The 16,822-nt window shown below is 43.3% G+C and overlaps 2 protein-coding genes across 7 annotated transcripts in view; one reads left to right on the forward strand and one right to left on the reverse strand.

Annotated features, from left to right (window-relative positions):
* Positions 1-6,162, forward strand: part of LOC128889803 (venom serine protease Bi-VSP-like) — a 122,948-nt gene extending 116,786 nt beyond the window's left edge. Inside the window, exons 2-8 of one of the 3 annotated variants that reach the window (XM_054147795.1) lie at positions 1,091-1,143; positions 1,609-1,694; positions 4,164-4,466; positions 4,602-4,904; positions 5,010-5,111; positions 5,203-5,354; positions 5,486-6,162. In XM_054147795.1, the coding sequence (XP_054003770.1) occupies positions 1,628-1,694; positions 4,164-4,466; positions 4,602-4,904; positions 5,010-5,111; positions 5,203-5,354; positions 5,486-5,644 (1,086 nt within the window). In that variant the 5' untranslated portion in view covers positions 1,091-1,143; positions 1,609-1,627 and the 3' untranslated portion in view covers positions 5,645-6,162. Of the gene's footprint in view, positions 1-991; positions 1,144-1,608; positions 1,695-4,163; positions 4,467-4,601; positions 4,905-5,009; positions 5,112-5,202; positions 5,355-5,485 lie in introns of those variants that run through there. The other 2 variants (XM_054147794.1, XM_054147796.1) reach the window with 2 other exon arrangements.
* Positions 6,163-6,316: 154 nt separating this feature from the next.
* LOC128889790 (protein borderless) lies at positions 6,317-15,330 on the reverse strand. 4 transcript variants are annotated; one of them, XM_054147769.1, is made up of 13 exons: positions 15,082-15,330; positions 14,334-14,692; positions 13,559-13,701; positions 11,544-11,772; positions 10,082-10,218; positions 9,816-9,960; positions 9,058-9,332; positions 8,567-8,701; positions 8,100-8,359; positions 7,852-8,027; positions 7,713-7,757; positions 7,293-7,472; positions 6,317-7,172 (listed from the first exon to the last, which is right to left on the reverse strand). In XM_054147769.1, exons 2-13 carry the CDS (start codon positions 14,383-14,385, stop codon positions 6,949-6,951), a joined length of 2,001 nt encoding a protein of 666 aa, XP_054003744.1. In that variant the 5' UTR covers positions 14,386-14,692; positions 15,082-15,330; the 3' UTR covers positions 6,317-6,948. The 4 variants fall into 4 exon arrangements, with proteins under 4 accessions (XP_054003744.1, XP_054003743.1, XP_054003742.1 ...); XM_054147768.1 differs by having other exon boundaries at positions 10,082-10,248; positions 14,334-14,532; positions 15,082-15,329; XM_054147767.1 differs by having other exon boundaries at positions 10,082-10,248; positions 14,334-14,569; positions 15,082-15,329.
* Positions 15,331-16,822: the final 1,492 nt, after the last annotated feature.

The following is a 16,822-nucleotide window of genomic DNA, read 5'->3' on the forward strand; positions in this document are numbered from 1 at the left end:
TGGAACTTTCGTAGATTTATGTAATTCTGATATTATCAATCATTAAACCTACGCATACACGAAGTATGACAGCATGTCTCCTGAAGATAAATGTTCGCTGTAACGCGAACAATTAAATATTTTTTCAAGTTCCACGTGCAGCACTGATCCTTGGATACTCGCCTCGTTGGTTAACAGGGATTTTATGAATAATACAGATTGTACCCATTTCTGTCGTGACATCAGTGGAAAAAACGCACGATCTGTGACGGACACTTGGAAAATAGGCCCAACACGACTTTAGAATGACCATGAGTTTATATATATTTTCATGTTTGTATACAGCGTAAAGAATAATCCGGAACTTTGGCTAATCGGGCATAATTACCGCGGTACCTTCATAACTATTTTCATAGGCATCTACACAAAAAGCGGGAAACGTTTTAATAATCTGCTCGACCTTGTGGCGACATTGTGGAAACGACAATTTATTCAGTTATACGAATTTGATTATCCCATTCCGAATAAATAAGTTCATGTCATGGAACAATTTGAAAGATTGGGTCAGGTGTGGAGGATTTAAATTAGGAGCATCTTGCTTTAATTTATTGTTCAATTTTTATTCAACAATTAACAAACCAAAAATTATTATTACATAATATTAAATTATGTAGATTAGAATCTTGGTTGTTTGTAGGAACCTGGCTCGCAGATTATCGGAACTCGTCCTCCACGAATTTCGAATCTCATTAGTGTTTTGACAAATGGCACGGTGGAACTAATCGATAAGTTCGTCGATTACAGAAGCGTTTCGTAGGTGGGTTAAACTGAATTTAAACAGATTGTTAAATATAGCTAAATACATTTTAAAATTTCATTGAAAACATAAGGATTAAATTGTATCAGTGTGTACACTCTAAGGGGGATTTTAATGTGAATCGGAGTTTCCCAATTTCCATCATTTTCGTGTAATTCGATCGAGTGATTCGCGGTATCGATGCGATGAGTCCTGCGCATGCGTCACGTGTTGCCCCTGCGAGGATTTGTGGGGATTTCTTAAATACGGCGCGCGACTTTGAGCGTCAGTCGATCATCGAGCGCCGAAAAGGACGAGTCGTGGTTATTGTGGCCGTGAAGGTTTTTTGTGCGCTTTCTTGTGAATAGGTACGAGTCTCGAATCCAACGGAAGTGAATTTCAATTAAACATCGGGTCTATCGCTCGATTCAAATATCTTATTCCATCTACAATATTTTCGACTCTCTGTCGAATCATTTTTGGTACAATTTAAATTTAAATGATAAAGAAAAGATCAAAATTAAACTCAACAGCAGACAGTGCACCAATAATTTTCTTTAACAAACTTTTCAATATAATTTGATTTAAGTGAGTTAAACGAAGAAGTGAAACGCAAATTGGCAGAATATTAAGTGAATTATAATAAATTATAAATTTATGAAAAATTATTTTGATAATCGTGATTAATTAAAGTCAAATATTAGTGATTGGTATTCAAGCATAAAATTCATTATCTATCATTAACATCTAGTGTTTCGATTGGTTTCTGAAATTGGACGAGACTTGTTCGTCGCACACTTTGTTTCATCTCTTCGGACTTGAATTTGTTCCAGTGTGTCAGCGAGCTCCGAGATGTTGTGCATGGGTTTGGCGTTAATTGCCCTGTTGCAATCACTGGTGCACGTGGTGTCTGCTCAAGGTACGTGTTTCAAATTGGGTTTTTACGAGCTGCATGCACTTCAGATTCCATTACGATCCCGTCACCTAGCCTTCGTGCACTTTTTAACAGGGAATAGCAGATCCTTGATAATTAGTCATGAAACGGTTACTCACCGGTCAGAGTTGGTCAAATTTTTATCCAAGCGATATTATTCAATTCATGACAAACGAAAATAAAATTCTATCCCAAGTTACAACAAGGAAGATCCCTTCTGAGGGATGAATTTTAAATGGATTTCCATTGCTTTAATTCAATTACGCACAAACCAAAGCAATTTTGATGTAAAATAATTATAAATAATATCAATTATGCCTACCTCTAGTACCAGTGGCAATACTCGACCAACGTGTTCGTGTTAGTCACTAAAACAACGAAATAGTGTTTTACGCGTTAATGGATTGCAAAGAATAATGTTTACTTGTTAGTGTCGCTTCCATGCTTCGCGTAAATCAATGCACATTAGAAGGGACACGATTATCGCGTCGATGAGTTTACACTGTGATGTAATGCCAATAAAAATCGCCAATACGGAGAACATTGACGCAAAGAAAGCTTTTAAGACGATGGAAATGTACATACATGCTTTGACTCGCGCCTTTTTAGAAAACAGAAGTCCGTCGTCGAATTCAGAAGTAATTTTCAATTCAAATTCAATAAAAGAACAAAATATTCTTAATATATTTAAGAAACCGTCAGAATGCTAGAACAACAAGTTCTTAACGCGTCGACCTCGAACTCGTGTTCCTCCAAATGAGTGTCCAGATCCCCCGAATTATAATTAACGAATCGACTCGAAATTTTAACAATATATTCTCAGATATTTTGTTCATCGTTCGATCGAGATTTGATTTCCTTTATATTTGGTTTCTTGGGGAAACTAATTTCCGGAAGAAAAACTTTAGTGGTTGTCGACTCGATTTGGGTGAAAATTACTTCGTGCGTAGCATTACGTAGAATTGTAGAAGGTTAATCGACCGCGTTTGTTGATCGTTTTTCATCCGCGGGGAATTCCTTCTCTTTGCCGGAATGTTGAGCAATCGGTGTTATACGATTTATCCGAACACGATCAAGGCCTGAACCTTCGAACCGAGAGAGCGAAGCATTCACACAATCTGACCAGCGGTGGAGGTCAAGTGAAGTCAGTGTTGCGTGTTTAATGATAATTTATCAATTTTTTCATTCGATTCTAACCATCTCTACGCAGTAGAAAAAGTTAGATTAATTAGAGCAACGTGTCACTTACGAATGAGTTTTACAAAAATTACATTTTACATCATTCTTTATCGACTAAAACTGCGAAGAAAACATAGTAACACGCAAGGGAAGCACCATTTCTCTTTTGGTTATTTACACAATCTTACATCATCTGAAAATCGATCATTTGTTATATTTAATAATACGACGGTCACAGATACAACCATAATTCACTGTCAATCAGATATGCTATATGTGTGAGCTAACTGTTAAAGCTGACTTTACGTCATCCACGAATAGAATGTTTCTTCATATACGTAAATTTATCGCGATTTCCTTTTCTGCGCAGATTAGAGGCGATTAAAAATGCTAGCTAACGATTCCGCTTCGATGCTTCGCGGATTCATGTTAACGATCCATATATTGCAATATTAAAGACTCAAGATAGTATCCATTGAACGTACCTATAATTTGCAAAGTGTTTTGCAAAGTGAATCATTCGACTTTCCATTGCATTTACATGGTTTTAAGATCAATTATTTTTTGTATTCATATCGTATGAATTCCAGTAGATTTTCTTGCTCGCGTGTGATCGTCAGGGACAAACGATCGATTAGCGCGCGTTACGTGTTGCGTTCCCTGAAATCTCACGAGCGTTCAAATAGCAGCTCTCGAATACTAATTTAGGATTCGATCCGTAAATCAACAATCTGGTCTGCAATTTACGCGTAAAATGACGTAACGTGGCCCCAGGTTACAGAAATATATTCATACGCGTATGTCCTCCGAGAAATGAGTTTCACGAAACAATTAAATCAAAGTTCAGCGTCTAGTTCATGATCAAACTTTGAGTAACGTTTTGTTCGAGAATTGTCATGCAATGTTTATCGAATGAACGTAGAATTTATTGAGCAGCAATACGAAAACTTGTTGTGCGATGTTTCTTGGAAATCAATTAGTCATTTACGCTTCGACGTATACGTTACCAACAATTTTACTAAACACCACAAGTAACCTTAACGTATAGTTGTCTTCCCATCGAACAATAATTTTTTTCTCGATGTTACATTTAGCTTCGGATTGTCTGGAAAAGAAAAAACAAAAAATTCATGTACCACCCCATAGGAAATAAAATAAAACCATAGCTTTGAGTCGTTCCCTAAGGAGAAATTAGTTTATTAATTTAATTTCATACAATTAAATTTAAATTCTGTATACGTTATTTGCTAACTGGAGATGCATGTGATCGAAAAGTTGCAGGCTACACTTGCACCACTCCGAACTCCGAACCTGGGATGTGTCTCAACATCAGAAACTGTGAACCGTTGCTGGCGCTCCTGCAACGCGATGGTCTCGCTGCAGGCGACTTCCTGAGACGATCGCTATGCTCGAATCAGAATGGACAGCCTATAGTGTGCTGTCCTGTGAACAACGTGAATCCTTCGAGAGATAGCAAGGAGATTCAGCAAAATCTGTATACTCCCTTGGAGCCACCACACTGTGGTTTCAGCAACATTAGTCATGGTAGAGTGGTGGGTGGCGAACCAGCGAAACTAGGTACTACAGTTAGTCTATAATGTTGTCCAATGCGTATGAAATTTCACATTTCCATTCTACGTGTGTAAAGTTGATCCGAGTTATAGAAATGCTTCAAATTAAATCAAGTTCTGAAAGAATTTTGGTTTGAGTTAGGTGCTTGGCCGTGGATCGCAGCGTTGGGTTATCGCAGCGTCAAAAACCCCTCGATGCCAAGATGGCTGTGCGGGGGTTCCCTGATATCGGCGAGGCACATTCTGACAGCCGCTCACTGTGCCACGCGTGACGATTTGTATATAGTACGCATCGGTGATTTGAATATAGTGCGCGACGACGACGGAGCGAGTCCTGTCGATATCGAGGTCGAACAGAAGATCGTGCATCCTGGATACACCGCCTCGCCGAAGGTGACGAACGATATCGCTGTCCTTCGACTGGTGCAGGATGTACAGTTTACGAGTAAGTAGATCTTGCATAGTGAATTTAGGTAAGGGCACACGCAGTTAGCACTATCGAGGATACCAACATTTTATTTGGATAAATCCTCTTTATCTGAATTTTCAGATCTCATCTACCCCGTTTGTCTACCAGTGAACGAGCCCCTTCGAAGCAACAGTTTCTACAGATATTACCCCTTCATCGCCGGATGGGGAGCGATAGGAACCAGTGAGTTGACCATCCCTAACTCAACGCAGGCCATAATTAATAGTTTTCTTGTCGAATTTTTCATCAAGTGTTTCTTTTTGCGCTTCTATAGAGGGACCAGCCAGCGAGGAGCTCTTAGAGGCGCAAGTGCCTGTGGTTGGAAACGATGCTTGTCGACAGGCTTACTCAAGGTTTGCTAGTGCGGTGATCGATGATCGAGTATTGTGCGCTGGGTACGCCCAGGGAGGAAAGGATGCTTGCCAGGTAAGAAAATTGTAAATTTAAACGTAAGTTGAATGAATCTGCCTGAGATCAAAATAATCAAATTAGCTAGTCAGTCTTTTGGATTTTAAAAAATATGTTTGTATCGTTCATTCCATAACTTTTGTCTGCAGGGTGATAGTGGAGGGCCTCTGATGTTGCCTCAGCAGGTCGTCAACTTCTATCAGATCGGGGTTGTATCTTACGGTTACAAATGCGCCGAGCCTGGCTACCCAGGTGTCTACACCAGAGTCACCGCGCACCTCGATTTCATTATTGCATCGATGCAATAACGGAAGTCGACGTCGACCGATCGACGATGATCGTGCAAAGTATGAGGAAGTTTTCAGATTTATCGGTCTGGATCCTCGTGCAACGATTCTGATGCCTGAAAGTATTTTTTTACTTTATCCAATATAATCTTAAGATGCACGAACTTTGAAATAGTTGATACCAGCGTTTTACACTTGCTTTTATATAAATGAATACCTGTAAAAACATGACGTTTCTACAATTGTTTTTACAGTCTTGTAAATCTGCTTAATGTTACTATTTTAACTAATGCAATTTTCTACGTGTCATTCGAAAGTATTCGATCGCGTGCTAGGTAGCAAACATTAAAGAGAACTTATTCACTAGTTGAAATTATTAACTTTTATCGACCACGCAAGCGATCAAATACTTTCGAGTGTTGTGTTAGATAAACGTACCAATAGTTCGCTATTTAAGAGAACGTTGTCACAAAAAATTTCTATGTCTATTTTTAGTTACGATGACATGATTACATAAAAGATTTATTGAACCACTTGGATCAACTGTTTCTTCGTCATCTTTTCTTAAAAAGATTTCCTGTTTTGCACGCTATAAACTACATCAAAATCGAGGGGTGAGGAGAGGGAACACATAAGAATTGTTCTCTCAAAAATCTCGTATCTAGCGCCAATAGGTGAAAAACATAGGCTTGGTGCATAGATAATCGACACAATTTATTTACAATAGAAAAACGTATCGGATATATATACGTATATGTATATAGATCTAGCAGAGTTGAAACCTAGTCCGCGAGACGCTCATCTACTTTCCTCGCTAGTAAATCCCCGCGCGTCCCCCTCAGCCCGGTACCCGAATAACGATCAAATGCCAGAGCTAATCCTTAATAAACGTGCACTTATCTAATAAAGCTTTTAAACGATACATAATGTAACGATGCAATGCAAGAACACTCGTAGTAACTTATATGTACGTAAACGTAGCAAATTGAACCGTCCCAGATAGAAATTTTACGGTCGAATTGCGCTTCCTCTCGACCCCCCACTCGACAACCCCCGGTCTAGGACCCCTCTAATTGCTACGTCTAAACACGATCATCGATAATATATTACATACTTATAACTCGCGACGATTACAATTATCGCGACGAAACGGCCGCGCAACTTCGAAATGCGGTATGAGAATCGATTGAAAATCGAAACGACACTCCTCGTAACTCTATTAGCTAATCGAATATCGCTACAGATTAAGGACAGCGAATCACAGCTGACCGTGTCAACGCACACGATCCAAACGTGTCGTGGCTCGTTTCGCTGGCGATTCGTTTCTACTTCTGGTTCGACGATTGACAGAAGCGTTTCCTCGCCCACCATATAGCGGCCAAGGCAGCCGCCAGGAACCCGATTCCAGCCACGATTCCCATGGAAATTGCCCTGTTCCTGCGATACGCTGGAACCTCCAGGCTCACCCTCTCGCTGGTCACCGTGTCGTCCGTGATCGATACCGCCGCTACCTCGAACGTGTAGTAACTCTCTTCTTCCAGGGTTTTTACTAGAAAGAGGTTGCAATGAATTACTACCAAATGCCAAAGGATTCTTCATGCGAAAAGGAATCGAAAAGTTCTTTTCTACTTTGCGATCTGAGGCTTGGTTACTGAGATACAAGATTTACCTAGATAGTAAGTGTCGGTCGTTTCCGCTCTGCCATACAGTCGTTCCGACGGACCTCTGAACCATCTAACAGCGTACAGTCTCACTTGATCCTTTCCATACGAAGGGGGATCCCAGGTGACTAAATAACCTTCCACGGTAGCTTGCACCCTGACGTTCAGGGGTGGTCCCGTTTTCTCATCTTTTAGGACATCGATAGCTACATCAGTCTCCGAAGTACGTCGCGAAGGAACATACAGTTGGCATGCGAGAAGAATGAACCCAGGACCATACAATCAAAGCGTTATTGCTACCTAAGTAGATGTGTCATTTTGTCCCTTATGCACTTGACTAATACTCCGTGAAATTAGTGTTAGAAAATACTGTTTTTAATATACTAGACTCATTCTTCTCCCGTCCCAACGGTACGCGCGATTCTCACCTGGTGGGCTACGGTACTCCGACGCTGAGTTCTCGTCAATCATGTCTGAAATTTGGTATGTATAGGTTTATTACCGATTGATAGTGGTAGGTTTATTACTGATTTCTAATATGCAATTTTAGAATTATGGAGAACATACGTGGCTGAGTGAAGATCCGCAGCGTTTTACTAAACATTCCGTCACCGTGCTTGTCCTGGCTGAGCACCATGAACTCGTACTCCCTTCCTGCGTTTAGGTTGTTCACGGTCGCTTCTGTTATTTTCCTCGACAGGATTTTCATAGTTCTCCATTCCGAAGTGTCTGTTGGTCTGTACCTAATCGCAAGCAGACATGGTTACAATAATTTGTAAGAGACCGATAGGTTCCTATCGAGATGTTTCATTTACCAGACGGAGTACTCCGTTTTAGGCCTAACGAATCCAGGCACCCAGGTCAAGGTCACGGCGTTGTTGCTACTGTTGGCGCTCAAGTTGTAGGGCGCTCTCGGTGGAACGTTCAGGATAATCAATTCAGCGTCTGCGACCACTGTCGCGGCTTCGTTACTAGCCGCGCACTGATACAGGCCTCTATCTTGCTCTTGGATTCTGTCGATTGTTAAATTGCCACCGATTATGATGGTCCTGTCGGGCGGCACCGGTGAACCATCCTTTTAAAGCATCACGTAACGTTGTTAGTTCACGCAAAAAAGAAAGGCGATCCACCAAACCACGCACAGTATAACAGGGATAACTGAGATAAACTTGAGGTTGTTCAAGCTTTCGATGTCTTTCCACTTTCGTCACTGCTCGAACTTGAGAACGTTTTTATTTCACTTATCCCTGGTCTCTAGTTACTCCAGTTACTCGAGTCGTACCTTGTACCATACGATCGAAGGTCGATGCGCTTGGTCCCCGTCCCTGGCGTCGCAGGGGATCTCCAACGTCTCGCCTAGCTTCTTTATATACAAATGCTGCGGCGTCACTGTGAATATCGGCGGCCTCTGAACGATCTGACAATAAGAAAAGATTCTCGAATTAGAATGGCAGATGGTCCAGTGGTCCACGACAGACGCGAGCAGAAATGGACCCTGTGCAGGTTTGCAATTGGAAAATAAAAGAACGGTTAACATTCGTGCGGTCAATGGTCTTAACGACCATCGTCTCGTTCTTTGTGATCCGTACCGCTTTCGACCAGTGAACGCGGATTCCAGGCTCTTTGAATGCACCTTGTCTCGCGTTTCTTTTAGTTGCATCGTTAAGCATCTGCTTTTGTTGACGAATTTTGATCATAGAAATAGGAGGAGACTCTGGAGGCACTTTTACGAAATGCCAAAAAACTGTTTATGAACCCTTGAAACAAACTTACCACCGAGATCGTAGGACTAGGACCTTCAGTACCCAATTCGTTGTACGGCGTGCAAGTGTAGCTTCCAGAATGAGTCTCGTCCACTTTGGTGAACGACAGGGAACCGTTTTTCCTGTAGAATACGCCTTGGACGTTGTACGGGTCGAAGAGAAATCCGTCCTTCTCCCAACGCAGGTTCGTCAGGGGAGGATTCGCCCTGAAGTGACAGTCCAGGAGGGCTGGCTTTCCGTACGGAAGGTAGACTTCTCGGGGGGCGTAAATAACCTTTGCCTTAACTGAAACAATTTCCTTCTTTCGCATCGAGGAGCACGAAATTCAGTGGACATTTTTTTAGGATCCATTCAGACCACACACACGAACGGGAGTTTGTAGAGTCGGAATGTATGCAAGTCTGGATGCACCCTTACAGTTCGCGCCACGGGAGTTTCGGGCGCAGCGGTTCCGATCGTCGTGCGTCATTATCCTCAGTTATGGTTGCTGGTAATTCCCATTACTACGCGTTATTATCCCATTTCCTGACCGAAACTATGCGATCGCGAGTTCACACGGTACTCCACCCTCTGGATCATTCTATTCTATTGAAACCGAATTCAGGCCAGTCGAATTGCGATCCACTTGCAAAGGAATATACAGAAGAGGATGTTACGGTACTTGTGCAGTTTGTACGAATTCGTGAAATATTGATAGATTTTCGTGGATCGGAATAAGATACTCTAAAATTCGTACTGACATTCTTCTTTTTTCTTGCCGGTACTCACACTGTACGTTGAGAAAGGCCGAGGCACTCTGTTGTTCCCCCGTTTCACCTGTTACTACGCAGGTGTACTCCCCAGGGTCCCTCATGGCGGCTGAGTTAATGACCAACGTTCCATCTTTGGCGATGGTCGCTCTTCTCTTCAAATCCTGTGGAGAATTAAAAATTAAGTAAATTTTCTGCCGTAGACGAATCATCTATAGTTTAATAGGTATTCAATGGAACGTGAGTTATGTGCATGTTTAACTATTGCGAGTCTTGTACGATCACCTCTATTTGAGAGATTTCAGTGCCCTCGCGGAACCAGTTTACAACGGACTTCTCCCCTTTGGAGACGCAGTCGAAACTGACCGATTCACCCTCCATGACAGTCTTGTTGACAGGCGGGACCGCCAGCAACGTCTCACCTAGAACAGACGTCGGGAACGGCGACGCACCTGGGTTGAACGATTTAACGAGTCTGCCCAGTGTCAGGTTAGTAAGCATCAGCGGGATTACATTTATTCAAGTACATATATAGCGAGTATTAATTATTGATTCTCGTTAATTGTATTGGCAATAAAATGCTTGTTCATCGATGAGACCAACTCGTGTTTCATAGCCATGGCATTGATTAAAAATTCACAAACGTTTTCGAATCTATCACAGGATTTTCTTCAGCGAGAAATTGTAATAAATAAGATCAATAATTCGGATCAATAATTATCGTCATCTCCATATGACGAAAATCGAAAACGTTTCAGGATCTTGAATGAATTCCTTTTGGCTACGAAACACGAGTCAATTTCACCTCGTTAATTTAGTTTAGTCGCAGCGGTAGTTGCAACGCGTTAATCGATCGAGATTGATTAGTGCCGGTTAATCGACGCGCTGCTGGCGTAAATTAAGCGCACGAAACGCAAGTGTCATTCCAAATCGGTGTGTGACAGAGGCATTTGTGTCGAATCACTGACAAAGCCTATTATTTTCTGTGGGATTGGTTACTGTTTTTCAAGCTTTTCCGGGAAAGGGCGCAGTCCACTTTGTTAGAACTGTCATATTGTTCGACGATCTCGACGGAATTCGTACTGGTGGGAGGTTGTCTCTTCCACTGTTGGTGTTCGTACAGTCACGTTAGATTGGAGTATATAAATATTTTACAAAGCTGATTTTTCCACGTGTACTTTTACTCGACCGTTAGAATTTCGTATTTGCTAGAACGATATTTCACTCCATAGCGATCGGAGTATACCCAGCCCCGTCGGTGTCTTCTCGGTGACTCAATTCCCTATTAACGTTTAGCACAATTCCACATAGCAAAAACTAGAATTCCGCCTGGGTTAACGAGTGCATCATCGACTCTGATCTCCCGCCGCGAAAGGGGTCAATTTAGAAAGAAAGAAGTAACTTGATTCGCTCGATTCGTACAGTTTATTTCCATGAGTAATCGCGCCGATCGAGTGGCTCGTTGCACGAGTCTGCTCTCGATTGGGGCGTGTTAAATCGAGCTTAAACGATTCGACGTAACGTCTAAGACTATGTTTAAAATCTTACTTCCTCATCGCCGAAAATCTCGCAGGATTTCATGGCGTTAAGCCTCTGCTTCGTCCAGCGTTAGTGTCCGCGCAACACCAGCGTGACCCATTTCAGTGCTCAGGGTTAGTCAGTTGGCGCTTAACTACGTTAATTCCCTTCGCCACTTGCTGTTATCGAATTAGCTGATCAACGGATACGAGAAAGTGAGCGACCTTACCATCTATACCGAGGTGGAACCAGGTTCCATTGTTCCTGGAATTGGGTGTCCTGTTCGGAAAGATGACGCGGCACTCGTACCATCCCTGGTCGCTTTCGCGTATGTTCGTCAGGTTTATGCTGCCCTGGCCGTAGCCACGGCTCGCGGCGTCCTCCAGGAGGTGCACGCGACCCTCGAACCCCAGACCCACGGTCGGATGCCCGTTGTACCATGAGAAGATCGTTCGACCCTGGAACAGATCATTTACTTGAGCCGCTCTCCATGTTGGTCGCTTGAGACGACCACGAGACAGTTGAGAGCGATCACAGAGGGATCAGAGGTCATCGCAAAGACCACAAAATGCTCACAAAGTAGTTCCTGTTACAGAATATAACGCGGAGCATCGTCGCGACGCGATGCCCCGCGAGGTCTTTGGATGGAGGATTGCAGCCGCGACGCGGACACGTGCGTCCTCCGGGGAAAATGAAAAACGCTGGGGCCGGGACTTGGGAGCCCTCGCGGTCAAAACGAGGCTGGCGAAAAGGCCGCTAATCGTCCCTAATCGTCTGACAATGCGTTAGCAGTGACCCACTGGTTGGTCCCCCTCGTGTCGCGGACTCGCTGTGGATATAATGCAGCCTTGCGTCCCGTACTCCAATTACCCCGCGCTCGATAGACAGAGAGGGAACCAGCACCTGTTTTGCATACGCATCAGGGACCAATCAGGTTAAGTTCCACTTGATTTTATGCGGTAGCCATATGCTGCAACGCTCAATCTGTTTCCGGCGCGCGGCTGCACGCGCGTCGAATGCAGCATCCGCGAAAGAACGTCGCGTCGGACAACGAACAGGAAATCAAACGCGATGGATAGACGACGCGACGCGACGTCCCTTTAACGCTCGCGGCTTATCGCGCCGCGGACGAGAGACGCAGCACTACGTCTTTTGCGCTTCCGGGGCTACGATGCATTCGCTCGCCACCACTCGGAACTCGAATCTTTTCAGTGGGCTCCGTACAGGCTACTTCAAAACGCGATGAGTCTTTTAAACGGACAGAACTGAACGAACAACGTAGAATACACTTAGGGTGATAATAGGGGCATCTAGAATTTTGTTTCGAGGGTAGAATCTTAGGATCACAATATGATCGTTAGACTGTGGATTCATATTTCTACAAATTCAGATGAAGAATTGTGTAATCGCAACCGCACTACCGATCGTCGACGATCAGTATCGAAATCGAGACACGTCGTCACGGAAACCCAGATCGAGACACGTCGCGTTTCCCACGCGGATCGAATCGAATACACTCCCCCGAAGAAATTGAATCGTCTACCCTGCCTTGAGCGAGCACTTTTCTACGCGGCTGCACGTGTTCGTTCCTTGTTCCTCGGGTAGCCGCAACCACGAGCTCGAGCCATTCGAGCTTCGTTTAGCCACCTTAACGATTTTTAACAGGTCGATTCTGCGACATTTCCTTCTGGGTCTTTCTTGCGCAGTAATTATTTTAATCACATAGTCGTATGATTAATGATTCATTCAGATTCTCCCAGATCTTCTTCCAGAGATTATGTTCTAATCAGAGTTATCTTCTTGAACAGTGGCCTGATTAGTGAGTCTCCATTATAGAAAAGGGCCAGCTTTGTATGAAAATTAGTTTAATATTAGGAAAGAGAAAAAGTAGTATTTCCAATTTCATATTTTCTACTCAAATTATAATTTGCTTCATCACGATACGATGAAACGATACGGACGCTATACAAATACATTCGGTTGAATCGTAGCCTGATTTTCCTCAGTCAACCGCAAAAACCGCGGCTAAACCAACGCAACTGTCGAGACCTTAACGTCTTGATCGAAATAATATTGTTTACCACTGTTGCATAACACTCTGGTACTTGCAAATGTAGTAGAACGCAAAATATTTTATGGGAAGGAAATACGGATATTTCGAAGTATCGAGAAAGCATGTTGAAAACATAGCGTGCGCTATGCTTTTTGTCGTGGACTGTAGATGACTTTTTGGCTGGCACTTACGTCACGGTTCCACTGAAGAATGTATGGGATCGGGGTCTCGTGCGGGAAGTCCAAATCGCAATTGAATACCGCGTACTCGCCTACCCCTGCGCTCAGATAATTCGGTTCCTTCTCTTCTTCTAGTATCAAGCTTTGAGTGAAAGCTGAAAATAAAAAAAAAAAAAAAAAAAAAAAAAAAAAAATTCAGTCGAGTAAATAGACGAAGAATAAAATCAAACGTGCATAGATTTATTTCTTACGTTTAACATAAAGTTCAAAGCATGATTATATAGAAATCGTGAACAGTTGTTTATTTATTCGACGTTCGAGATTTCGATCCAGACGCGAGTTTTGCCCATCTCTGATCGGCGCGTCGCGTGACAGACGACAATGGTCCCATACATTCAACTCAATTTCAGAGAATTGGCTAATTTTCAACCGTATTACGCGCGACCGTCAAGCGAGATCTAGTTAAACGGTCGCAAAGTTCAATATCAACGTCGATCGGATTCCACGAAGGGAAACGATCGCCCATGGGGGTCAACTAGACACAGGCAGAACTCTCATCTGGACGAGAACATAAGCACCATCGGAACGAAAAGTACAATTCATTACTTCTCCTCAAACAAGAAGCAGAATTTGACTTATAATATCTTACGAATCCGAAGAAGTAAAACCAACCACAAAACAAAGGACTTGACAGATTTAAATTGAACTTATCAGTCGAACAAACCTAGCAATTAAATAGCAATCGTTGAGTATCGCTAAAATAAAATTGCTCACGAGCGAAGCTCACCTTGATAGTAAAAGAAGACGATCAGCATCTGATGGATCCTCGTCGAGGTCATATTTTCACTGTCTGTCTATATCTTGTATCCGAACACGGTGTCGCGTTTTCACCGATCTCGGGCACGCGTTGTCACAGGCGAGTCACACTTCGCGACCGACGACGACGACGAAGACGACGACGAACGGCACACGGGAGCAAAACACATCTGTCATCACCCACACTCATCAACCATCGGCCACCACCTGCGACAATTAATCGGTACGCGGCGCACTCTCTCGCGATCGAGGCTGTGTACCGGTCAGCGCTGGTACATCCTCAGCCTCTCTCCTCGGGCCCCTTCTTCGCCGCCCCTTCTTCCTTTATCCCTGCGTCAGAGATGGGCAGAATTTTACTCGGATAGCCGACGGCCAAGGAAAACGAACCCGCAATCTATTTGCAACATTTACTACGATCGAACAAAACTTTTATTTTCGTTGTGGCTAAAATTTGATTAGGCTTAGCTCAGGCTGGCAATCGTTACTATAATTCGTTACTTTGAATGAGATCTTGGGGGTGTTACTAGATCAGCTTCGTAATTTCACTATGCGTAAATAAATTTCCAAAGGGATCCAAGCTTTTACCGAACAACGTCCCTCTCTGTTATCACTGTTACTAATTATACACAAGAGCCCGATTCCTTATTTCAATCGACACGAAACTCTATCTCGTCTATCGAAAATTTTGCCCATCTCCAACCAGAGGATTCGAGATTCACCTTGGTCTCAGCGTTCCATGGTCCTGGAGCCCAGGACCTCAGGACTCTCGGGATGATCGGAGGAGATGATTTCCCGCGCGTTCTTTCTTTGTCACTCGACGACGATATCGGAGGGAACGGTGCCTTTATCGATAGGCGCGAAAAATCGACACAGAGGCGGGATCTCGATAGCAGTCGAGCTGGTCCACCGTGGAACGTTCGCTAACCGAGTGATCTGCTGGTCGCGGTGATAACCGGGTAATCGCTCCGCCTCGCTCAATCCGAGCGGATACGACGCCGAACAGCCGCTGGTAACTAGTCAAGCAAAAGGAAGGGGTAACGAGGAGTTAGACCAGGGGGGTGGAGGCACTTGACGGAGTACCAGACGATTCTAATATTCGTGATCAAACCGCTGAAGCCTCCGTGTTCGAGAGTTTCTAGCGCCGCCCGTGGCGTACACACTTAGGAACTGTCGAAGGACAATGTCGAGAAGTGGATATGTTTCTAGCACTCGTTTAGGTTAGGTCTGAGAGAAAAATGGGTAACATGACCAAGAGGCCTTGCCAGGTGTAAACAAGACTCAGGAACTTTCACTATTGGTAAGGGATGGGATTCATTCTTGTTCGTTGGTTAGGTTTGAGGTAGAATATTGTTGCTGTTGAAGGTAGTTTTTAACGTAGGATTGTTAACGTTGAAATTGTTTATATGACTAGGTATGCTAAACAAAAAGTTAGTTACTGAAGTAGTATTATTTTATTTAGTCAGACTTCTTCAATAGACAAGCTGAAATTCGTGAGCTGACTGCTTTGTATCAGAAAGTAATTTTAAAGTCCACCAGTTTAGATTCCAACCAATCTAGCAGCTTTGAGAAGGTTAAATGAAGATCAACGAGCCTTCTTGTTAATTTCTTCTGGGCGTTAATTGCCTAAAGAGCCCCCCGAAAGAAGAGAGAGCAGAGTGCAAGCAGTTTTTCAGGGTTGAAAGATTGTACCATGAACTCGCAGAGTCTAATGATGAATACTCGGGAGCGGAAGTCAACGTCTTCGTTGTCAGAGCGTCGCCAACGACGATTAGGTCGCGTGGGTGGATACATAAAAGGGAGGGACCGTCGGTGGAGCCATTGGCTACACCTATCGCGCGAACCTTTTCGCCGCAGCGTTCCTACGAGCCTCCCGTCGAAGATCATTCTCTAAAATGATCTGATAAAAATAGAAGAGGTCAGTGTCTGCGATCGAGTCAATGGAAACTAAAGCGCCTTTAAATTTATAGCTATCAGAGTGACCTGGAAAACATTGAGCGTTCCAATTGCTTTGCTTTTAGGTTATTTTGGTCTCATTAATTTAATAGTGCGTATGAATGATTCAAAACCACTACGAAGCCTAGGTCAGAATCTATGTTGGTGGCTGGACTTACCAACAGAGTGTTTTACGTTACCAGCAGACTAATTCGAGTTACCGAACGAGGAGTCTACCTTATCGAGTCTTAACCACAGACAGTATCTATGTTCAGTCTTCTAACTCTAGGTGTGCAACTTTTTACAACGAAGAAATTAATATGACGTTGCAGAAGAGTGCAGTCACTTTCAGGACGATGTCAAAAGTCCCATGGATGGTTAGGCATTGATAGATTAATTTCTGTAGGGTCGCGTGTCTCTTCAGGGGTCCACTTCTATGCACGGTTTAACATTTATTCCGCGTATGGGGGCCGTTAATCCCGTCGGGTAGCCTTTGACCACGAAAAAGCGACGTTGAAAGGACACGGA

This window comes from Hylaeus anthracinus, unplaced genomic scaffold (genome assembly GCF_026225885.1).
Source record: "Hylaeus anthracinus isolate JK02 unplaced genomic scaffold, UHH_iyHylAnth1.0_haploid 11997, whole genome shotgun sequence".
NCBI lineage: Eukaryota > Metazoa > Arthropoda > Insecta > Hymenoptera > Colletidae > Hylaeus > Hylaeus anthracinus.